The 24,488-nt window shown below is 39.5% G+C and overlaps 1 protein-coding gene across 1 annotated transcript in view; it reads left to right on the top strand.

Annotated features, from left to right (window-relative positions):
* The first annotated feature begins 835 nt into the window (after positions 1–835).
* Positions 836–24,488, top strand: part of LOC136048882 (transmembrane protease serine 11E-like) — a 40,205-nt gene continuing 16,552 nt past the window's right edge. The window contains exons 1-6 of the mRNA XM_065736782.1: positions 836–1,261; positions 1,819–2,012; positions 8,590–8,711; positions 9,431–9,549; positions 20,757–20,824; positions 23,343–23,506. Of these exons, the coding sequence (XP_065592854.1) occupies positions 1,208–1,261; positions 1,819–2,012; positions 8,590–8,711; positions 9,431–9,549; positions 20,757–20,824; positions 23,343–23,506 (721 nt within the window). The 5' untranslated portion in view covers positions 836–1,207. The remainder of the gene's footprint in view (positions 1,262–1,818; positions 2,013–8,589; positions 8,712–9,430; positions 9,550–20,756; positions 20,825–23,342; positions 23,507–24,488) is intronic.

The following is a 24,488-nucleotide window of genomic DNA, read 5'->3' as shown; positions in this document are numbered from 1 at the left end:
TAAATACATATATATATATATACACACATTAAATTATTACTATTGTTTCTCTTTTCCATCTTAGTAAATAGTTTTTATCTCAAACCGTGAGTTCCACTATTTTTTTTCTGGTCCTTCTCCCCGTGCTACTAAGAGAGAGGGGAGTGAGCAAAAGGTTGTGTGATGTTCAGCTGCCTGCCAGGTTAAACCACAACACTAATGAAGAAAGTAATGTTACTAACCCACTAACCATGCTGCTTACTTTTATCTCTGTGTGCTGACCACTGTGCACAGCCTCAGCTTGACCATTTGGTGAAGAAATTATGTGCTTCTTTGGCTTACATCTCAAACTTAATTAAGCCTTTTATATTCTACAAGAATCTCTTTTGTAAGAATGAAATAATTTTTGATCGTAAGGTTAAAAAAATTAAGCAGAGTTTTAAACGTATTTTCAATAACCACCAGATTGAATTGGTTGGAAAGGGTGGAATGCTGGAGTTCCTGTCGATGTGCATGTGTTTCTGGGTGGAGCAAGAAGTTCCTTCAACCAAGTACTTTTCTTCATAAGCTTTCTTTGGGTTTTATTGATCTTGAAAAAGAAAATTATGGTGCTGTGTGGGAAATAGAAAGGAAGGTCAAGAGGAGAATATTAGTACTTGAGACAGCTGTGTATTTAGTCACTAAAGCCTTATAGGTAGGTAACTGCAGCAATGTTCTTTCTCCAGAGGAACAAGAAGTCAAAAAAAAAAAAAGGAATTTTGATCCAAGCAAAAGAAGTCAGAAAAACAAGAGATACTGTGCAGTGGTGTACAGCTTTTACCACTGTCCTGAAGTGGAACAAGCTAGAAGATAGAAGTACACTGTCCGGAAATTTGTTCCTCAAATTGCATTGAAGTTCCTATGAGTGGACATTCTTGGGGAAAGAGGGAAAGGAACACTAGATAGAGTTAGGTAGAAATTTACACCTACTGTTTTTTATATATCCCCCTGTTACTCAGATTTTTTTAAGTTAATAAGTATTCCCACCAAAGTAACTGAAATTTTGATAGGTCACTGAAAAGCCAAACACTTAAAACTTTTTAGCAGAAATCCAAGTGCATCAGAGGCTGGAAAGAAGGAGTTCAGATTCAGATAATTTTCCTATTTAGTCTGGGTATTTAGGTGGAAGGGCAGAATCCCTCACCAGGAAATATCCACTTTTCCCCCTTCTAACTGGCTCTGAAGAACCATGTTTGTGCTGGAAGAAGAGAATTCCAAGGAGATTGGTGGCCCTTTTCACAGAGTAAGCATTTTCCACAGGCGGGGTTATGCCAACCATTAAATGACTAATGTATAATTAGGAGGCTGGATTACTTATAGTTGTCATGTCCCTGGTGCCAGGGGAGTCCAGGACGACTGTGAAGGAGTGAGCATCGAGGGAGGTCAGCCTTGGTTGACCAAGCCATTTATGTCTGTATTTGTTTTTGCGTTCAGCTTTTGTGTTGGCAATTTCAGGAGGCAAGTAATTTAGCAGTGCAGGCAGTGTGGTGGCTCTCCCTTATGGCTTTTACAGTGAGCGTGTGGTAGAAGGTGCTACCAGCCAGGAGAAGGCCTGCTGAAAGGACGCAAGTTGGACAGAAAGGGAGTGCTAGGAAAGGGAAATTTAACACGCTTCCTGTTCTGCTGTGGTGAAGAACAAGTCTTCTTGCCTGGGCCGGTTTATCTGCTCTGTCCATCTTTGCCTGGGGAATTCTTTGATGCTGAGCTGATCAGAAGGTTAGAGTCTCCTTATCGACTCCATGCTTACCTCTGTTTGTTTTTATTCCAAAGTTTGCTCTCTCATTTTGCAATAACCCACAGGGTGCTGGGTGTTGCGCCAGCCGTGCCTCAATGAAGGATCTTCATTCAACACCTTTCCCTTCTCGTCACACCAGTCAATGCGACTCCTGCGTTTTCCAGCAGCATTCACTACGCAGTCCAGATTTTAGTCAAGCCCTGGTTGGAGGTCAGAAAGGCTACCAGACCTACCGGGATCTACCATGGGATCTTCAAAAGTAGGTGGTGTGTTTTTACTCGCTGAGTTTGATTTAGAGGTGCAATGGTAGTAGGGGACGTTGCTTATGGGAGAGCTTAAGGAAGCGAAGGTCATAAACAGACCTAAAAAAGATGTTGTTTGCTCTCTTGTCTGCTCTTAAACCTCCTTGGATCTCTGCCTGTCTTCATCCTTTGGAAGCAGAGCACATCGTGCTTCTATCCGAAATGTGCAACCTGAAAGGGTGTGATAGAGGGAGGCTAAACAGTAAGTTGTGGACTAAAGGGAAGACTTCGGAGACTGTTTTGCACTGAAAGAATGGTGTATGATTGGAGTGAGAAAGACAGAAGGAAATTCTTAACATGGCCAGGAGCACAAAGATTTACTTTCTGTTTAGAAAGGTGATATGACAGCTTAGGTTGACTCTTATCTTTCACTCCCTGTAATTGTCTTCTCCTGTCCCCAGCATGGTTTTATTGAACCAATGAAGAATTCAATAAGCTCTTTAGTGTTAAAAATCAAAATGTAATAATATGATTTGGGAAAACTATGCCTTTTGGTCAGGTCAGGTCTAGTTGCAATATTATTCTCCTGACCATATAAAGTGTCCATGTTAAATCAGCAAAGGCAGCATAGCTACGGAGGCAGAGGGCACCCTGTAGGTGTTCATTGTTCCAGGTTGTCCTTAGAGTTCTTAAGGAAGAGGTCATGATTTCTGGGTATAGTGACCAGGTGTTCTATATTTGAAGGAATTTTAAGCAGACAGATGCTGGAGATTCGTAGTTGTGTTTCATTGTAACTCTAAGACATTGCTGTAAAGTTGAGAGTACTTTTAAAAAAAAACAAGTGCCAGCTGCAGTACTGTCTTCAATCAGAGTGCATATCTAATCATGTATGTTTAGTAGGCTGCCTGGAATTTGTTCTTTCTGTTTAATGCTCTGGCTCCTGGATTCAAGTGGGAATAGGAGATGCTCAGCCTCCCTTGAATTTTTTTGATTTTGCATCAGGAATTGATGAAGCTTAGAAGTGTGGCCTCTAATATAATGCAGAAGAATCTAAAATGTATTTTTTTTCAGCACCCTTATGATTTGTCTGGGTGGCTGAATTTTTCTGTATCACGGCTGAAAACTACAGTATTCTTTCTGCCCTTACATTGAGCAAAAGGCTGTGGGCAATTGCAAGATTCTTTTTATTTTTCCAAACTTGGTATTAAAAAGCAAACAAAAACAAGACATAATTTCTGTATATACTGAAATAACAATATTATTTCTGGATTGACATAAGTTATTTATTCTGCCCATTTAAGCATTTTGTTGTTTGTTTTTTGTCGAAGGACAATAATGTTTTTGTTGGTATAGTGTTGACTTTATCAGGAGAAGGCTGAGTTCAGCTTTTGACTGTGATCCTTAGTGAGTCCCTGCTGGAACCCCAAAGGTCTTGCATCTGTCTCAACATCCATATCTTTAAAACTGTGCTGCCTGACAGTCAGTGAGGAAAGAATCCCCATCAGTTGTGAATACCTGTTTGTGCATGTTACCTAAAGGGGGAAGATTGAGAGCTCTCTACCTAACTGAAATGGAAACTGTTCTTTTTTCTAGTCTAGTTGCAATATCCTTTTTGTATCAACAGTGGTGTAAATAATTTTAAAAACAGTGTGTTAGAGGGTAGTTAAACAACATTTAAGTCCATTTTTGTTGCCTCTTAGTGAGGAAATTGTTTAGTTGTTTAAATAGTTCTTTAGATTATTGTAAAATCTTAAGTATATGGGGGAAATCTGTATTGGATAACTACTTATTTACAACATTTGGGAAAGGATGGAGACTGCCTGGTCTTAACCAAAGACCAAGTGTAGCCTGTTAAATGTCTAGGTCTTTGTTGGCCATGGATTTAGGTGTATGCATACAGCTGTGAAACTTGCCATTTGAGTGCATCACACTGCACCATAGTCTCATGGTGGATAAAGACTAGTTTTGTCCAGTTTCAGGATGCCTTTTTTTACAGCAGTTTGAGCTGAGCTGGGATGTGTACTCTGTAAGATCCTTCAGGAAACAAAGCTACTAAGGAAACAGGATGGAGTGGACAGCCTTGTTGGTCTTGTCCCTCCTCTGTTGTGGTGTGGTCTGTGGTCTAGGGAGCAGTGACCTACCTCAACTTCCTTGTGAAGATCTTGTAGACTGGCAGGATGAGGTGCAGGGTAGCTACTGTTGTATATGTTAGTCTAAAAGTGAATATGTAGGTGGAAATGCAGTGCCACTTGCACCAATTTGTCATTTAGTAGGTGGGCTAAATAAGTATAAATTACAGACTGATGAGGTGTAGCAGGAAATGAATACCAGCCCTGCTGCAAGCACAGTCATGGCGCATTGGCATTAATGGGAGTTAAGCTTGATTACTGCAAGAGGCAGATGTTCATCCATGGTGTCAAACAGAAACTTCTTCATTTGTCTGCCCCAGTATAGTTCCTGATTCCAGAAAATTGTGCTGAGATTCCAATACACACCACACCTGATCTGATGCCAATGAATTAGTAGTTTGTTTTTCTTTGATGAAAAATCATTTTTCTGAGCTTTTCATATATAAAAACAGAATGACAGAGATGTTACTCCTGAGTTTTAAAATCTCATAATCTTTATTAACTGAGCATGCCCCAGTGTAGTCTCAACTGCATTTCTGGCCTCAGCTGTTCCTATTCGAAACAGTTGCAGGAGTGCATCACTACTAACTTTTTCATAATTTATGATAGTGCATTTGGGGTCAGCTTAAATGAAGTTAATTAGTCTTTAAATTAAATTATTCTACTTCCATCACATACTCTGTCCATTTCTGTATTTCTGATTACAGAGATCTTTGTTCTGAATGAAGTCTTGTTACCACAAAGCTTGGGATGGCTTAGTTTGACATCTTTCTGCTACCACATTCTGACAACTTCGTGTGGTCTGTGGATAGATTTGATAACAGGAAAAGATTTCATACAGAAATGAACGTGGGAGTTGCTGAATTCCTCTACCACTGGATAATTGCCATTTGCTCATCTGAACCTCTTGTCTGTGAAGCCTTCTCTGATTTTAGCAGCATTTCTCCTGTGAAGAAACTTATCCTTGTATCTGTGCAGTGGAAAAAATGTTGCTAAATCATAGCATCTCACTGTTTATCTACTCAGTCCATCAATTGTTGAAAAACTATAAAAATCGACAAATTTATTATTCAGCAAACTATAGGAAAATCTGAATGCTTTGGGCCAGACACTCAGTAGATATAAACTATTGCATGCACACAATCTGTCACAAAGGCAGAAAGGCTGATCTGTTATATCAGACTTGCAGAACTTTTCAGCAGCAATGTATGTATAGTTCTTCTACTGTATTCTACTGTATTCTGTATACTGAGTAAACAGATTAGGATACTGTCACTGTCCTATTATATGTATTTATGTAGTACTATTATTGCAAATGCTGATGAAATGCTTTTTATCAGTTTTTCTCATAGCATAAGTATGAAATACATTTTAAAACCATGGAGAGAAGTTGTCTGCTTAAGCAGTCACCATTTATAGGATGAAAAACAAAGGACACTTGATAACTCACAAGAAAATGTCTTGCCTAGATAACAAGTTCTCACAAAACTTCCCACCTCTATGAAGTGGCTATTTTAAAATGTATTTATTTAGCTATTATCTATTTATTTATTATATATTTATTTATTTAGCTGCTTGTCTGAGGAAATTCAGCTTAGAGGTTTCATGAATTAAGTGAAAGTCATGTGGATGAGGAAGATTTCTTATGCTGCAGATGAGGATTTCTGTTTGCTAAATTGAACATAAACTTGGAAAGTAATAAATTAAGAATAAGGGTTTTAAAAACTTGTATACTATTTGCAAAAGAATTCTGAAAAAGTTTATAGTATGTTACACAGTATTGCCTATATAACTGTATCCCAGCCAAGTTACTTCTTGTCTGATACCATTCTTTCACTGATATGATAGGCAGTCACTTCTTCACACTCATCTGTGGTGTGAAGTTGACGATCAGTCTTTTAAATGGGTTTCTCAAACCCAACATTTTGGTTTGGGACTATGCCAGGATCATTACAGCTGAAAGACCTTCTGAGTGCTTTTCTTTCTGCTCAGCTAAGGAAGACAATTTCTTTTTGAAATGAAACTGCTCAAGGTAATGAATCTGAATCGGTAGTGTCAAGTTAGTTGTGGGGTATTCTTGGTTGGGGTTTGTTGTGCTTTTTCAACCTAGTCTCACCTCAAATGTGGTAGAAACATTTGCAAAGCACATTGCTGTAAATGCAGAGGAAATAATATATTAGCTTTGACTACTAGTTGGAGTGACGGGGGAAGAAGAATACGATAAACTGAAGCTGAACTCAACACTTAGTGATTCAACCTAAGAGCTACTGCTAAACCCAGTAGAGCTTTGAGACTTCTCAGATGATAAGCTGAGTCCCGTTAGATACTGAATTAACATGACCCATCCGTAAGGATTGCCTTAGTCAATGAATGTGCCCCATGGAAATCAGATTCCAAGCACCATAGCAGTGAGCAAGCATTAGAAGCTTGGTTAAGTAGCTTTGGCTTTAAATTTTAAATAAACACAGCTTTGTAAAAATAGTGGTACTAGAGATGTTAAGGTGTGTGTCTCTTAGATTTTTTTTAACATTTTCTGACCAAAGTACTTACAAACTCTCTTTTCAAATTATTTAAATTATCCCATTTCCTTTTTATTTTCTAATAACCAAGATCATTGTCTGCTAGAAAGGAAAAACAGTTTATGAAGAAGTTAGGGACAGTTTCCTATAATTTCCTGAGTCTGAATGCTTATGAGTTAATCAATCTAGAAACTTATGGCTTAGTTAAAATGTCAACATAAGGAAAAAATGCCAAAAGAGATTAATCAGCCAAATCCTCAGTGATTATGGAAGAAAGTTAGTATATTGAAGTGTTTCTTAAATATTCTTGTTAATGAGGCAAAGTCCTGACTATTTATACGTTCATGTTTCTCATTTCTGTGGTTAGTGCTAAGACGACTTCCTTTTGGTAGGCTCAGAAGAAACCTGGAGCTGCTTGTCACCAAACTCTTAATAGAACTTTTGGTGGGTCTTTTTCTTCTTCTGCTGTGTATCCAGAGATGCATTTTAAAGAACACTAGATGAAATGAGAGTTTAATTAATGATCTCTCCTAGAGGATAGGAGGAGTGAAAGAAACATTAGATAGGAAAGCCAGGGGAAGTCAGAACTGATATGAGTGGCAAGTGAGAACTTCAATTTTCCACTGAAGTAAATATCACATTTAGTCTGAATAAGTTGTTTTTCAAGCAACAGTAAAGCAGTTAAGGCTTTAAAATGAAATTACAATTAAATACCAGAACCTATTTCTGATGTGCAGTGTACACTATGCCTGCTGACTTGGTCAGGATGCAGCTGCAGTGGATTCTTGTAATGATTTTCAACTTCACTGCATTTAAATTTAAGGTTCATGGATTTTCCACAGGTGAGCTGTATTTACTTGGTTATGAATGAGGGAACTAGCTGAAATACCTTTAGTATTGAGTCCCCACAGGCTTCCTTTTCAGATGTACTCTGACCTGAAGGTATGAACATTAGAATGTGAGATGGCTGGCTCTAGTAGCAATGACTCTTAGCCAAAAACCCTTCCATCCTGTTCTGTATTTTGTAATGACTGATAACATCATAGAAAATATGGCTTAAGATCTCTCTGGGATCATAGCCGTAGGCAAAATTTGCTCTGATAACCTTTTGGGGGCAGTTGGTTTGTCTAAATATCTTACTGACCTACTGACTATTGACTTGCCTGGTGTTAATTTGGATTAACACCTGTGTAATTAAGAGCACAGGAGAGAAAAGTACCTGGCAAGGCTTCCTACTTGTGTTCCGTTGTCCACTCACCTGTCCCTGCCCTTCCCTGTCATTTCATCCTTTTGGGTGAATGTACTTAGAACTGTGCTTGTCTTTGCTTTTAGGGTTAGTCTGAGTAAAATAGGAAGGACAAGCACTCTCTCCAAAATTTATTTCTGTTGTGGCTGTTGTCCAGCCCTACTTTGCAGAAAAAAAAAATTGACTGGACAGTTGGGATAACGCATACATACATACTGTACAAATAAGGCAATGCTTTTTTACTGACTTGGTTGCACAAAGGAATTTTGGGAGCATAGGTGCTGTAATAACTGGCTTGTTTAGTTTATTGAAAGCTGCTTACCTTGCTCTATAAACGTTCACTTAGCTGAAAAAAGGAGCATAACAGTTTATTCTTAGAAATTGTCAGTCAGAGATCACATAAGAAAGTTCTTACTGGGATTCATATTTAAGTGAACCCTAAAAAAAGAAAAAAAAAAAAAAAAAAGAAAATGAATTTCTGTGCCAGTATTCTGTGACAGGCAAATCCCAGCGTCTATCTCAAAATGATCTTGAGTCATGGTTTCATTTTTAAAGATGTTGGATGAGAAATCATTGCTGCTGGGAAGAATCAACTGATGTTAAGGGAGAAAACTAGCTTTTTTTTTTTTTTTTTTTAATTAAAAAATATCTCTAAGAAATATCCTTTTCTTTTTTCTCTTTTTTTCTTTTATTTTTTCAGAATACATCAGCCAGCCATCAAAATAAGACATCTCAAGCCATGGAAAATTGCTCTAATTGTTATTGGAACGGCATTGGCAGCAGCCATCACCATTGGTCTTCTAGTTTATTTTCTGGCATACGGTAAGTTTTACATAACTTATCACTGTTCTGTTCCTGCTTTAAGTGCATCTCCTTTGTGCTCATGGCACATAATGATGAGCTTTTGTCTTTCATCAGTCTGCTGGCTTCTCTGGAGCGCTTTCCATCCTCATTTAGCGTCTTTGTAGATCTCTTCTCAGGAGCATTTCCTGTGATGCAGGGTGCTTAGGGCTGTGGTTTCTGTTGCCTTTCATTTGCTTTCACTCCTTTTGCATCTTCCTCTTCATTTACTCCTGGGATGAGGTCAACACATGAGCCTTCTGGCCTCTGTTAAGCAAGTGACAGCTGAGCCTTCCACTCAATTCTACCTGTGGTGTTTTCCCATTCTCCTGCTCCAATCTCTAGTAACTGCCTCCCAGTGTTGCTGGCTAGCAAGGAAGGTAGCTGGCTAGCAAGGAAGGTAGCTGACCAGCAGTGTGCTACTTGTGATCCTGTGTGAGTTGAGCCTAACATGCTGCTTGATGACCACAGAAGTAACTGCTGGAGAAACTTTTTTTTGTTGTTGCTGTCTAGCATAGATTGCCCAGCAGAACTGAGTTCTTGTTTCTGGGTTCCTAGCTTTTAGAAGCTGTATTTGAATGAGTTGTATACAAGTGAAGGATTATCTACTCCCCAGACATCTACTCAAGTCACCCCCAGACCTTCTAAGTTCATGGGTCTTGGTGCATTGTGAGTATTGTCTGTTCCTCTTCTCTCTACAGATCAGAAGCTCTTCTATTACAGTGGCAACATAAAAGTCACCAACATCCGGTACAGTAATGAATTGTCCAGACAGACCTCAGGAAGGTTTAGAGACCTGAGCGAGAGGGTTGAGAGACTGGTAAGTTGGTACTGTCAAGCCTTTCCTTTATTAAGGGCAGTGTGATGGTAGAGGAGCCTGTAATGTGAATAGCACATCACAAGTCTCTGGTGTGCTCTAAAACCTTGTTTAGTAGACATGAACAGTAGATAGCGTTATATCTGTGGTCATACTGGGCAGACTAAGCAGTCGACAACTTGTTTTAGGACATCACATCTCTTTGTCATTGCAGTGGTGAGGAAGATATTGACAAAATTCTCAGCTTCCTCTTACATCAGTGATAATTTCTGTGCCTTCTTTTTCCCTGCCTTGAGCCTGGCTGCTCTACGTCCTTACATATTTATGTGACAGCACCAGGCACACAAGAGTCCAACCACTAGTGACAGAGTTCACCAGACACCAAATCACTTCCTTCCTCCCTCTTATAGCTAGCTACCTGGCACAGCTTTTCTGGCTTTTCTGCTGCCCCACTGTCTCAAAGGAAAGCATACTTTTACACCCTCTCCTGAATGGGGGAGGGGAGCTCTATCTGTCAGTCTACTACTGGTGTTGAGAAAACAATATGCAAGTTCTTTTCCTGCTCCTTTGGTATGCTTTGTTGGGAAACCTTCCTACAAATAACAGAGGGTGCTCATACTGTAGCTATGGAATTAGATATATTGCAGTTTCCTTTCTTGTCTTCTCTGAGACACTTCCCCACAGATGATAATTACAGAGTTTAGCTCTTTACAGTAATAAACATGTGATCGTGTTTATCTTTTTGTATTTCATTCATTAGAGTCTGGTCCATATCTCTTACCCCCTGTTTAGTAACCTCACACAGATACTCAGTTAATAGTACAATCAATGCTTTGTTCCCTACTATCATTTAACTTAGGGACATGCCTTTTATTTACAACATTGTGAACACTATTGGAGAAGTAGGATTCGGCAGCACTAGCATCTCTTCCCAGCTCTATTGCTGAGAGTCTTGTAGATCTTAGTCAAGTTGTCCTCTTTTCTTGTACTTCTTTCTCTTCTGTCCCTTTTTACTACCAGTTACTGTACTGTGTTTCACAAGATCTGTTTCTGGTGCCTGTCTGTATGTATAGTCTTACATAAGCTGCGTTTACTTAGGTGCTACCACTTGACAGCTATTACCTAATAATTGCAGGCTTAAACCTCCTGATAGGACCTTGGAGAGGGAATGTTCTCCCTGAGTGAGGAGACATTGTGTGTTACGGAGTTAGGAGGAAGGAAGGGGCTGTGAAGTCTTTGAGGAAATAACGCTTGAGTAAAGTTGAAACACCTTTATCATTCTTCATTCTCTCCTTCCCCCTCCCACCCTTTATTTTTTTTTAATGTGACTCCTTCAGCAAGGAATCACCAATTTTAGCTAAGAAGTTCTTCCAGACAGTGTCCAGTGCAGTCAGAACATTCACTGAACCCGGCTATTAAATCAGATACTTGAAAGAAGGCCAACATTTTAGCAACTCTGTCTCCTCTGGGCATTGGGTACTTCTGACAGTAGTGACAGTAAATACCAGTGCTGGTTGAGCAGTGAGAAACATGATTTCAGAATACATGAATTCTGCCAGGTAAGCCATGCTGTAACAATGATACAGAGGTCTGTTGCCTTTCCTTAATACCTGTAATTTTTTATTACAGGTCGACTGTAATTCAGGGTTTAACTTTTATCTTGCTCTCTCCAAGTTGGGGAGTTCTTTGCTGAAAGAGACTGAGACTTGTCCATGCATTTTTTGTTTTTTGTTTGATTGTTTTCTTAGTGACTCCACGCACCAATGAATAACAGTGTGGTGTATGTACATCTGTTTCTGTCCAAGCAAAACTCGGTTTGTGGTCATAAAAATGAAAGCAATTTTTCTAGAGATATTTCTATCTTCTTGATTTCTTAGCAGACAACTGGCCTTGGAGCACCTATGTTTTCATCATCAGTGTTTTCACACCATCTTTCTAATAGAAGTGTAGATAGATGAGTTTTTTATCATGGTTCCTGATTTGTTTGGATTTACCAAAACTCTCTGTAGTCTTACCCCACCTAGGCTCAGAATTTTAGATGCCCAAGCCTTCCAGTCATCATTAGTAGTAACGATACTTTAAGTTCATGTTGTGAAATAATGAGTCAATGCAGATAAATGCAGCATCTTTCACAATACTTGGTGCAGAGTGAACAGAAGTGAATCATCTCTGATAATCAAAAGCATTCAAATTACCTGAGTTAGTGCTACTCCCTGCTAGTGTTCTCTTCTCTGATCCCTCCCTTATGAAGCCTCCTTTGTTTCTAGATCAACCCTGAAAGAAGCTCTTCTGAGTGTTGAAGTTTCTCTGGGGAAAAGGCTTTTGATTCCCTAGGTCATTTCATACCTCCCTTGGGACTGGCCAAAAACATCCTCATGTTTGCTTTGATTTCCACAGCTGAATAGTAACACCCATTGTGTGACATTCCCAACTCTCTTATCTCATTGAAGGCGGGAGGGAGTGCAGGGAGATCATGCCAGAGAGCTGATGAAGCCAGTGTACCAGTCAACATCTCAGGGCTGACTGGAAAGTCTGGAAAATGTATTTGTGGGGTGGAGCTGGGGGTACTGAGGAACAGATGATGAAAGCTATCTGCTCCTTGCTTGGCTTCGTTTGAGTGGCTATAAGGGTTTCCTTTGTGCTCTCTTTCAAGAGACAGCCTTACTGAATGCTGCTGTGGAAAGAGATGAAATGCTCTGGTCTGTCAGTCTCCTCGTTTTTCTGGCTGCACCGATCATTGATCCCTTCCTAGCCTAAAATGCACTGTGCTAGACCCTTTTCTTTAGAACTTTATACAAATGGCACAGTTCCAGCCACTGTTTTGTAGTAGGTTCACTTACTGCTTGAATGATCTGTGCACATCTTAGATGTTTCTGTTTTCTTTCACTGTTGTACCCTTTGGCTTCCTCTAGTTCCTGTACCTGCTTGTTTTTTCCTCTCCCACAAAATCTACTCATTCTGCTTTTAGATATCCCAAGTGTTCCTTGAAGGCCCTAAGCACCCTCTTAGTAAAAGCATCCCAAGAGAGATGTCCAAAGCCCTGTTCTAAGCTTTGCTTCCTTAAATAAAGGACCACCTAGCACCCCTATTTGCAGCCAGAGTTGAGATGATCTGAGTGACAGGGATGATTCTAGACAGGCAGTCAGCTGCCTTGTGTGCAGGGAGGAAGATGGAGGTTCTTTGTCTTTGCCCAAAGTGCAAAGCTGTCTTTGACACTAACTGAAGGAGTTTAGTGTTGAGGAGAACTTGAAACGAACACTTTGTCAAGACCCTCCTAAAGAGATTTGTGTCAGACAAAGGCTGGCAAATGTTTAACTTTGAGAGGCTAATGGATTCTAAGCAACTATGGGATGTGTCCCTTTCAGTATGTGGCTGGTTGCTCAACAGAGTAAGTACCAGCCTTTACTCTGCTCACCAATGACTTGCAAATGTGCCTGTCTACTCTTCTCATCAGTACAATAACTTTCTGATCCTTTTTTCCTAGATATTGTAGGTGAAAGAGACGCCTATTTGTCTTTCAGACAGACTTTCCCCTCTCTGAGGACAGCCTACACTACCCTTTTCCTTTCCTGGGCACCTAGTATCCCCCTGCTGCATACTTTTCAGTCCAACCTCACTGTCAGGCTGCTTCTCCCTTCCTTAATCCACGTGTCTGACTCCTTTTGTAGGCTCTTGCATTATGCACTGTACTCTCCCCTTCTTTTGGGGATCTGCCCTGTCCACTGTCCCATGTTCTCTCCTGCTCCTTTTTAAGCCAGGCTGTGGGCTAGGTGGATAGATGCTTCTCAGGTAGGGGTGTAGCATGGCTCCCTGCTTGGCTAATTTGGCTGCTAGGGGAGAGGCAAGGTGTTTGTTTTCCCCTCCATGAGTACCTCAAACCACATGGTGGACTGACGTGGGCTTTCCTGGTGTCTCCCCCTCCACAAGGTACCTGGGCTTTCCCTATTCCTGCCAACATCCAAAACCAACATAAAAACAACAGGCTGGATCTGGGCACAAAGAGGTTGGAGCTGACTTTGTCCTTTGAATCCTCATTGGCACAGTGCAGATTCTCATCTGTTTCAGCACATTTCAATTATGACCAAGTACACCTCAGTTTCCCAATCCATAGACACTGAGGTCTCTGCTGTACAGATAGGGGACCTGAGTTGGAGAGAGTTGAAAGGCCAAATCCACAAAGATGTTTCAAAACCCAAGAGGTCCCTGAGAGGCTGAAAAGAACTTTTCAAGTGCTTACAGATGATTAGGAAACGACCCACCCAGTCCCTTTGTCCCACTGTGTTGTTGTTGTTTTTTTTTTGCAATTTTACTCATTATAATATGTGAGTTTCTTTGGACCTTCTATCTCAACTGTCATGTAGATACTTAACACCTCTGTGCTTTAACACCAGATAGCCTTGTTTGACGATTAGATTAGCCCTCAAGGGTTCAGTTTTCCTAACCAAAAGACTGTCTGCTTTATATTCAATTATAAGCTTGGTATAGTTTGATATGTGTTGTGAATAACTTACTTTCGTATCTGCAGAGCCAAAGCTATACATACTTGGCTATACTTTTCATCTGAGAGAAACTTAGATTAGAGCCTTAGAAGTCTAGCAGGGGAGTGGGTAGATGAGACTTCTTTTCAAGATTTGGCTTTTTAAGGGGTCGGACATAAGGCAAGTCTTCCTGGGGAGTGAATTTAGGAGAGAGAGAAAGATGAAACAAATGCTTCAGAGCCAAAAACTATCTGCAGAGTTGTTTGGAACTGCATACAAGGTGCTTCTGTCACACCTTCCATGTAGGTGTTAAGGTGCATATAGACATGAGACTGTATACAGATATGCACCAGAAGCAAGTGGTTTGCTCAGTCAGTGCCTTATGTTCCTTGAGTCTGGAGGTTAATTTGTCAGGAGATCTTTAAATCAGCAGGTCCTAAAAACTATTTGCTCTGAGAGGCCAAGTTGTGAGGGCTTATGTAGGGGTAGTAACTGAAGGTGCCCTGAGAAATTGAGTGTGCTGAAGTTCAAGGGAGCCTAACTGAACTTTACTTTTTAACAGAAGGTTGAAGCAGTGGTCACTACAAGTATCGTGTAGCTTTGTTTGCCTCTCATACTGTTTCCCTGCTCACTCCCTCTATCTTTGTAAATCATACCGTTTTCCCTCTAAGACATTGAATCACAGAAGAAAAATTGGTGTGATCACAGAGTTACAGTAGCTTCAGCAGTCAAATCTTTCCAGAGACTTTTCAGAGAAAGGGTGGTGCAGCACCAAAGTGAATTAAGTAAGGATGTTGCTGGTTGTAGTAAGTTTCAGAAGAAATTTGGTACTGTTTTCAGATATGATCCCAATGTCTTTATTTAAAATGAAGGATTCCTAGGCACAGTATGTGCTCGCTGAAGTATTTGCTTAGTACTGATTAAAGGTGCAAAGGTCTGGATTTTGACTGAAAGCTTTGCTTGTTTTTATTTAGAAGGATGGCTGTTGTAGTAAAGACATAAAAATGAAGGTTTCTAGTAAGTAGTATTAGAGATTTTCTTATACTCTTTTTTTCTGCAAAAAAAAAAAAAGTATGTTAAATGTTTTCTTCATACAAAATATCTTTAAGGAGTTTTGTGGAGAGAAATTCTGAAATAAATTTAGCCTATTTCACAACTTCTGTTTGAAAATCTCATTTTAAGGGGACTCTTCCTGCAAAATGAAAATATTGCCCTTGGACTGGCCAGTTACAATAAGGGTGCCCTCTATGGGTGACAAAGGTTGGAAACAAAGCAGAAACAGCTTTCATCAATTCTGCCAAGTGGGAAACATGGCAGTGTGCCAGTAGGCAAGGTGACAGTTTGACAGCTTGTTTGTTTAGCTCAGGAATTAGAGGATGAAGTTATGCTGAGTGCTGCAGGTGTGGTCTTAAAGACATAGATGGAATGCTGTATGCAAAGAGAGGGAACAAACCTCTTTTGGAAATTCCTGCTGAAATCAGAAGAAAAAGACTGCCAGTAGAGGCATACTTTTGCTTTTGAAACTGATGCCTACTTGTGTTGTTTCGTTTCTAGTTCTTCCTGTTTTCACAGGTCACAGCAAAATAAATAAACAAATAAAAATTAAGGAAAAAGTGATGTACTTTGAGATGTTAGCCGGAGTTTTAGTGTAGTGTGTGAAGCTGCAGTTGAATGGTTTTCATCACCAGTAAGATTTCTAACTGTCAGTTTGAAGTCTGTCTATCTCAGTAGTGTTAATTTACAAGATGAAGTGGTTACAGTCATCGACACACTGCCTAATATTTCTTTAAACTTAATGCAACTTGAATTCAACTTCTTCACGTAATCTGATTTTCTTAATAATGCACCTACAAACTAATTTTTGTTTTGCCCCCACACCCTCACCTTGGTTAATCAAGGCAGAAGATCTTATAAGCACAGACTGGGTTGTAAAATCATGACTATCTTCACTCCCCTCCAAAAATAACTCAAATTCAGATCCAGTATGTAGCAAGAAAGGGTATAGAATGAGCATAAGGAAAATGAATGTGAACGTGAGCTGGAAAAAGGAATCCAAAATGAAATAAAGGGCAATTATTGATAGTGTGTGTGACTAAGGGTAGAATCTTATCTTAATTATAGACCTGTGATCCAGAATTACTGCATTGTTTGCTGATAATTAAATCAATGAAGTGATTAAAGATGTGAGCTGGTGTCACTGAGATCAAAATCTGACTGGTCAAGAGAGACGTTGTTTAAAACAGTGTTGTCAAGAGGGCAAATTCAAGTTCAGTACTGTACTTGTGTGATCAGCATCGTTTGGGCACTTTAACTTGATTGCGTGACTGTTGAGCTACCTTAGATTTTCTAAAAGTAATCTTATCCAAAGATCTCTTTGCTCTTATATTTCTACTTCTTACATATTACTGTGGCTTAAGGAACAAAGAGAACAGAGTAATTTTCATGGGAGAAGCCTACTTTTTGAGGGACTGAAAAAAAGCCCTTCTCTGTTTATGTCTGGGTGGGTTTCTCTCCAAATTTGGATTTTCTGGGAAATCCTCTCGTCAAGTGGACAAAATTTCTGTTGCAGTGTGAAAGTTTTAGGAAGGTAATTATGGACAATTGAAAGCTGAGTACAGATGGGAATACTTACATGACCTTAATTCCAGCTGTTGCTATTACATGGCTATAATGAAACTGATGCCATGGCATTCCTTTTAAATTGGTTACACTAGAGATGAGTATGATCCTTTAAACCCTGATGTTATACTAGGTATTAGCTCTCTTAATTTCTTCTATCCCAAAGACCAATCCCTTTAGGAACTATTGTATAAAGTCAGTTATTTCTCTGGCATCTGTTGCCTTTAAGAACTGTTCAGCAGAGCTCATTTTAGTGCAAAGTCAGTGCTTACTTCTTATTAAATTCTTAAGTTAGCTGCTGGCTATTTAAACTCTGTGGAGAGCTAATGATGATGTTTGCAGGTGCATTGGATCATGCTGTTTTTGCCTGCCATGCTGGTATGACACACACACACTGTCTTTGTATGTGTGGTTTCTGATGGGAAAGTTTCTGATCTTCTGGTTTGCCAGAGGCCTGCGGATTAGTATACTCACTCTCCTTTAGATCTGTTTTCTTCACCTCAGGCAAGCAATGTGGCTGTAGGGTTGCCTCTGAGTAATAGGTATCTATTTCTAAAGGGATTGTAATGTCCACATCTAGATTCAGGTCAGTGCTGGGTTCAACTACTCTTGCTGTCCTTGTCCAATCATCTTTTTCCTGTGCTCAATTCCTCCCATCTCTGGTTGGGTTTCTCCACTAACCTCCCAGCTGAGAGCTGTGCAGGGGATATGTCAGGCTCAGCTGCTGCTGCTTGATGGTCAGATGGCTGCTGAGACTTTCAGCAGGCTGGGCTGTACATTGTATGCAAATTGGCCTATGAATTAGATGCTAGGTACAAAATTAACCCAACTGATAAGTATAATTTGTACTGTCATTAATATTAAATATTGAAGAGAGTCACTAAACCAGGCAGCACATTTTAGTTTAAAAAAACTATTAAAAATCACTGATAATAATCTTTACATCATAAAGAACTAGCAAGACAAAGGGAACAATGTAGACTGAAGATAGCTGTAGACAGACTAAACTGGCAGCAAGCAGAAGAATGGTAATATTGAGCAGCAAGATTTGCTCCCAAACCTTATGAATGCCTTTGGACATCCCAATAGCACAGTTCACTGGGTTCAACAAATATATCAGAGGAAAGTTCTGTCAAACTGGTTTTAAGTCAACATTTTTGATGAGTCCTTTCGTCCTGTGTGAGGTGGCAGAACATTGTGTGGTGGGAGAAAGCAGGGCTGCCACACCAACCTTGCTGGGTCAGTTCTAGACCTAGCTACACATCTGGTCAATCACAGCCCAAGTCAGCCTCATCTCACAGTGAACAATCTGATTGCTGTCACACGACCTAATTTCAGAGCTTGCTTTTCTTTCGGGTCCCACGGAGGCAGGGCGTATCTGCTGACTCTGACATCACGAAAAGCTCTTTGTAGGTTGCTTTCTGGGTTCAGAGGGTTGGCCCTGCTGACATGGTACGACATGGGAAGAAGATGATGATGAGATCCAGAGTTACTCAAGGTAGAATACAAAAACAATTATTGTTCATCAAGGTGTAAAACAACTTCTGGCTGCACAGAACAAGGAAGAGACTCCTCTGTGGCTGGATTTGTAGATGATTTGGAGTGTCTTACCCTCTTCTTTTGTCTTTAGTTCTAGCTACTGTAGTACCACAGAAAGGCCAAGGTTCAATTGTGAGGTTCAGTTTATCTTAAAAAATTTTACTGCGTAGTGAGTTCTTTTTGGTTTTGTTTTGTTTTTAAAGAGAAGATCCAAAATTGAATTAGTAAAATACTAGGTTACATTACATTAAACTAATCACCAAACTTAAAGAAAATCTTGTTTGAACAAATGCTAAATAAAGTCTGTCGCAAAAATGCCTGTATTTTCACCTGAAAGAAGCAGTACTTGGCACTTTGTTAAGAATTATTTTAGACTTTGTCAGCAATAGTGGCTGTCACCAGCTGCTAGACAAGGGCCAGGAAAAGAGGCAAGGTGCACTTAATTAGTGGTGAAATTAAGGATTCTGACCCTAACAGCGTCTCCTCTGAATGGCTGCAGTCAAAACAAAATGCTTAAAAATGACTTGAAATATTTCACCCATTCAGGTCTGGGTCCTACCTAGCTATTGAGCAAAGTTCTAGTTGCTTTTGCTTCCAGAGTTATTACTTGGACTGAAAAGAAAGCTCTAACTACACTGGAGAAAAGTGTTTATGATTGGATATGAGAGTGGAATGTCTTAACATATTTATGGTAAAAATATGAGCTAGGCAATTAATCTTTGCAAGTTATTATCAGAATGTCTCTTTCTATTTTTTTCTCTTATATAAGCTCTATATGAATATAAAGATTACTGCTAATAATTCAAGTTTCCAAAATCATTGGTGAAGGAAGGAGTGTGCTTGTGATAGATTTATATTTGCCAGAAATCAGTTCATCAGCAGAGTGAGAGTTGGGGCCACAGCACAGATATTTGTCAAGCATGCCTGTCCTGATAAGATATAGCAGGTTACAAAAGTGAAAAAAAAATACCACATTAGGTTTGAAGATGCTAAAGACCCTGTGAAGATCACTAGAAGAGAAAAAAAGTAAAAATAAAAATAAAAAAAATAGGTGTTTTTATTCTGTTGGTGGTAGAAAGGCCAATCCAAAGAAGGGGAAAATTAATGACCATTTTTCTGCTAACATAGTGATCAGAGAAGCATTTACATTTGTGACATGAAATATAAGTAGAAATAATTAATCTTTTTGTGTGAAGACAAATATTTCCAAAGGCCACAGATGGACAAAGTGAGCTTTAGAATTGAAGGAAACAAAATACTTGATTTCTAAATATGCCTTACAAAGGGCAATGGTAGCAGCTGGTAATCTTTAAATTGAAAGTATAAATTCAATTTTGCATATGCAGTATCTTGTTGCAGTTGATGTGGCCACTATATTTTTTCCATGTGGTTGTCTGTTGTTCCAAATGCTGAAGTAATTCCAGGTAACTGTCAGTAACAGCAAGATTTCAGCTCAGTGTGTGACCATGAAGTACTTTTGTTTTCTCTCTAATGCTGTATCATTTTTACCTTACTCCACTCAAAAATGGGCAGTTTTAATCTTGAAATTATTCTGTATGTATCAATGTGTGCCTTTGTCTTAGCTCAATCAAGGTTGGAAAGAGGGGTTTGTGTTCTCTAGAAGGAATCATCCCTGGATTTCTGATTTATTTGCTTATTTTGGTATTGAGACTTCAACAGAACTTTGAGAACCCTGAAGACTTACTTGTGAATTAAGATGCCTTAATGGGCTCAAACCTACAACAAATTAAACTTGCATGATTTTTATAAAACGTTGTTTTTTGGGTTTTTTTGTTTTGTTTTTTGTCCCCTGTAACACGCTTGGCATTTACAGGGTGTATACATTTGATTTGCTGGGTCTTGCTGGTACAAGGAACTGCATAACTCAGTTGTGAGTTTGTTGTTTCTCAATACTTCAGTGATACAGAAGTATTCCTGGCAGAATTTCATGCTCTGTTATATCACTGTACATTGTCTCACACTGATCATGCAATCTCGAGACAACATTCAGCCTTAAGCAGGATGTGGCTAAGCAGGTACCAACAAAGATGTCATTTGGGGATTGATTCCTTATGCTCAGAAGTTATAAAAACAAGTTCTAAACTTCCTCTTTGTGATGGCAAATCACAACAGTGATTGAGAGTGTGTATAATTTGGTATCCTTGGTCCTATAGAAATCTGTAGCAAAACTACACTTTCTCTCAAAAAGATGCCTGTAGGAGTGGTTTTGTGCAGTGCACAGCACAGTGTGCTGTATGCTTTCTGTAAGCAGTCTTTAGGATGCTACATTTGGAAAGACTTGCTGTAGTGTGTTTCCAGAATGCTTATAGATACCCCATTGTGTCTAGGAGTAAATGGAACAGTAATCTAGTGGCAAAATGAGGTAGTGTGCCTTAGATTAAATGGGGAACAGCTGAGGGAAGTCTGGCATTATATTATTAGGAGGTTGGGCTAGATTGTGTTTCTGTGGCTCTGTAGTCTGTGATTTTGTAACTGAATGTTTTTTTTAAATCCTCCTTCCAGCAAAAACATCCCCTGTTTTTTGTTATTAACTTGTTTTGTTTTTTTCAACAGATGGACAAGACATTTCACAATTCCATTTTAAGAAAGAAGTACATCCGTTCACGCTTAGTCAGAGTGAGGTATGTGAGATTCTAATAAACATATACGGATGAGATGTAACAAAATGATCACCAGGTGCAGATAGAGGACAATTGATCTGATTCAGTGTGGGGAGTTTTATGTATGCCTAGAGCATAATCTCCAACTGAGCGTAATCTTGATCTTTGGATCTTGGTGCAGAAGATAAATTTCAGTCAGTCCAAACTCTGTATGAAGTTGTGCTTGAATCTTCAGCAAGCATTAGGTGATAAAACGGATATAACTTGAGCTATCTGAAAAAAAAAAAAAACAACCAACAAGCATTTTAAAAACTGCTTCTTACACAGTAATGTAGGTGTCATTATGTCATTTTATTTTTACAATTGCTACTCTGCTAATATTGCCAAGTAAAACATAAATATCAAGGGAAGGACCCTCATCTTCTGCTGTAACCCTAAGAGTGGGCATAAGCAGATGCCTAGGGAGCAGCAGCAGCGCAGGATAACTACTGCAGAGGATAATTGCTCCTCTATATGATACCTATCTCCAGCTATTTACCACTTGGGATTTCCTGAAGTGGTTATGATTTACCTGCTTGACAACCCTCAGTAGAGATCTTTTCTGAGGACTTGTCCAATCCTGGACACCTTGCACCTCCATCCTTTAATAAGAAGTTTTTTGTGAAAGCACCATCTCCTTTGGATCACTGGATAGCCTGTAATTTTTATGCTGAAGGAGGCTGTGAAAGTAGTTTCCATCTCTCCTCTCTGAGTGCTTAATGGTATCAAATACTTCCCTTTTTGTTCCTGTACACTATGAACTCCACCTTTTTTTTTTTCTTGAAAAAGCTCCAGAATGCTCAATTGTTCCTTGCAAGAGCTGTTTCTTGCCTTGCTCTGAATCTGTCTGACACTTCTTGAGGTGAAGAGATCAGGGATTATGGTGGTAGAGTGATGTTTTTGTTTTGTTTTATTCCCTTTTCATTTGCCAGTAATACCAAGTGTTTGGTTTCTCTTTGTAGTTCTTTTGTTTGTGAAATCCTAGCTTTCACTTTGTCTTAGCTTAATTCCCAGTTAGGCATGTCACACAAGTCATTATTTAAATATTTCAGTGCAGCTTTGTGAATGTTTTCAGATACTGACTAGAGTGTTGTAAGCGTAGACAAGACAGTTTAAGGATCTGAGAGGCCAACGTGTAAGGAGAAGTAATATTTTTGTTCCCAAGAACAGGCCAAGGTGCCTGCTGTGATGTTTGTGATGCTGGGTGCACAACCTGTGTGCATCAAATCATATTTGCTTCTTCAAATTTATCATTTGGCCTAATAAAAGGTATTATTTCTTCCTGCAAGATTCTCTAAGCGCGTAGGCTGCAAGATTTCCTAGTCTGAGTCACTTTTGTGAACGTCTTTGGAAGGCATTATTTTTGGTTTGGTGCATTAGTAAGAACATCCACCATTTACCAATAAAGACAGTATGTCTTGACAGGTGTCTTTTTGGCTCTGGATCTTTGCTGTATAGAGAGTGATTCAAGGCAGGCTGTACTTACCTGAGGGTTTCAAGAGGTGTGGTGTACTTGCAAGAGTTGATATGGTAATTCCAGTGTGGCACAGCACAGGAAGAGGAATGTGTGGGGGGGAGAGGTTAAGAACACCTTAGAAATGCAAAGCAACACCCACATTTGGATCAGATAATATCTGGAAAATAAACAGTAGCAGTCATGCTGAAATTGACACTATGGGAAAAAACAGCCTGTTGGAAAGTTCATGTATAGCTAGCTACTAAGTCTCAATTACAAGATCCTTGAGGCAGGGACTGTGTTGTCTGCTCAGTTATGAAGCACTTGATGTACCATGATGCACTAATAATACATGGCCTTTTCATTACCCTTCACTGGCAATAGCAGAATTATCTGTTTTGATCTGGTGCGTGTTCTTTTTTACTATCATAAGCTGATGACATGATTTGTGCATAAGCTACTCACTTTCTGTTAATTTAATTTTCCTTCCTATAATTACAACTGTTCCAAGCAGTGAGATATACTGGAGGAGATTCTCTTCTACTCCCCTGTCTTCTCCCAGGAATCTCCAAGCAGGAACTCTGACTGTGTGAGGCTGCAATGATGGAAATTAGATTGACTAGTCTCTCTTCTTTCCTTAGCTACCTTTTTGATGACAGTTGGAGATTTTTTTTATACATACAGGGCCCTGGGAAAGTCTGTTTAGATACCAACAATCATCTGCCAGATGTTTCAGAAGTACTGTGTATCCAGCTTTTCATTGCAAGCAGATCAGTTCCATTCCTTCCTGTTCTTGCATTGCAGATGTGATCAGTGACTGCTTTTTAGACCCTAGAACTGTAACACTGGTCTGGCCATTTGTTCACACAAAACATCATGCCTTGTATTAGCCTAAGAAACATTTGACACATCAGCACTTGTTGGATTTCTTTTAATAGTCAGTTCTTTCAAAAACGTACAATAATCCTTTGTTACACTGCTGTTGCTAAGATGGGAACTAAAAAATGACCTAAGGTAACCACACTGTGTTTTGTTGGTTTGTAGCCCAGATGCTGATGGTGTGGTGGCAGAAGCTTTGCTCACATTCTGGTTCTCTGCCACGGACTGCAAAGAAGCACTACGCAGAAGAGTTGAAAGGATCTTACGGAGGGGCCTGAAAAAATACACTGGTCCCCTGCGAATAGATGTCAGATCTTCTATTGTCTCAAGTAAGGCTATTACTTCTCTCTTAAATCTAGTTATTGCTCTTTTCTGATTGATTTAACTTGATTTTGTTTTCTGATCATGTTTTCACCCATCAGGGTAAAGAATGGGAGCCTCACCACAGTGAATACTGGTAATTAACAGTGCAAACAAATGGGCACCTTAGGCCTTTACATCCTTGGGGAGCCTGAAAATGCAAAAAAACCTATGCCTGGATGACAGTCTGTGTGAGGAAACAGCACATGCATTGAAAAAAATTCTTTTATGTTGTGAGGATAAACATTCATAGATTCATAGATACATTAGGTTGGAAAAGACCTACAACATCATCTAGTCCAGCCATCCTCCTAACACCACTAAACTGCTAAATCAAATCCCTTAGCACCTCATCTGAATGCTTCTTGAACAGCGCTAGGGACGGTGCCTCAACCACCTCCCTAGGCAGGCCATTCCAGTGCCTGGCCACTCTTTCAGAGAAAAAAATTTCTATAAAAAATTCCTAGGTTAAAGGAAAAGAAAGGCAGAGTGTTCCTATGGGGTTTGGATTAGATGACCTCTAGGGATCCCATCCAGCACCTACAATTCTGTGACTCTATTGGTGTGATGTCTCAGGCGAGGATCTGGCTCCTTCTTTACTAAGAAAATTGATGTCTGAAGGATATGGAAAGTAACAGCACTGTTTTTTAAATTAAGTTTAGTGATTTACAGAATGGACAGTGAAAGGCAAGTTTTCTCCTTGTACTTCTACAAATCTGATCTGTTTAAGTATTTTCCTGTAGGCTTAGACTCTTGTCTCTCCACAAGGCTAAGCTTGGTTTATTAGTTAGCATTTTTTCTGTGAGTCAGACTTTTCAAGAATGAGTTGCTAGTTAAAAGGAAGGGGAAGATACTTGCTTTACTTGTTTTTGCAGTTCTTCTGCTTACTCCTAGCACAACAGTGACAATACAGTACATGGGTACATCTACTTCCTGATTGCTTGTTCATGC

The sequence above is a fragment of the Cyrtonyx montezumae genome, unplaced genomic scaffold, assembly GCF_038088225.1.
Source record: "Cyrtonyx montezumae isolate F1298 unplaced genomic scaffold, pur_monq_1.0 scaffold_2, whole genome shotgun sequence".
Taxonomy (NCBI): Eukaryota; Metazoa; Chordata; class Aves; order Galliformes; family Odontophoridae; genus Cyrtonyx; species Cyrtonyx montezumae.
Note: the sequence above shows the minus strand (reverse complement) of the source record. Positions and strands in the feature narration are given on the sequence as shown.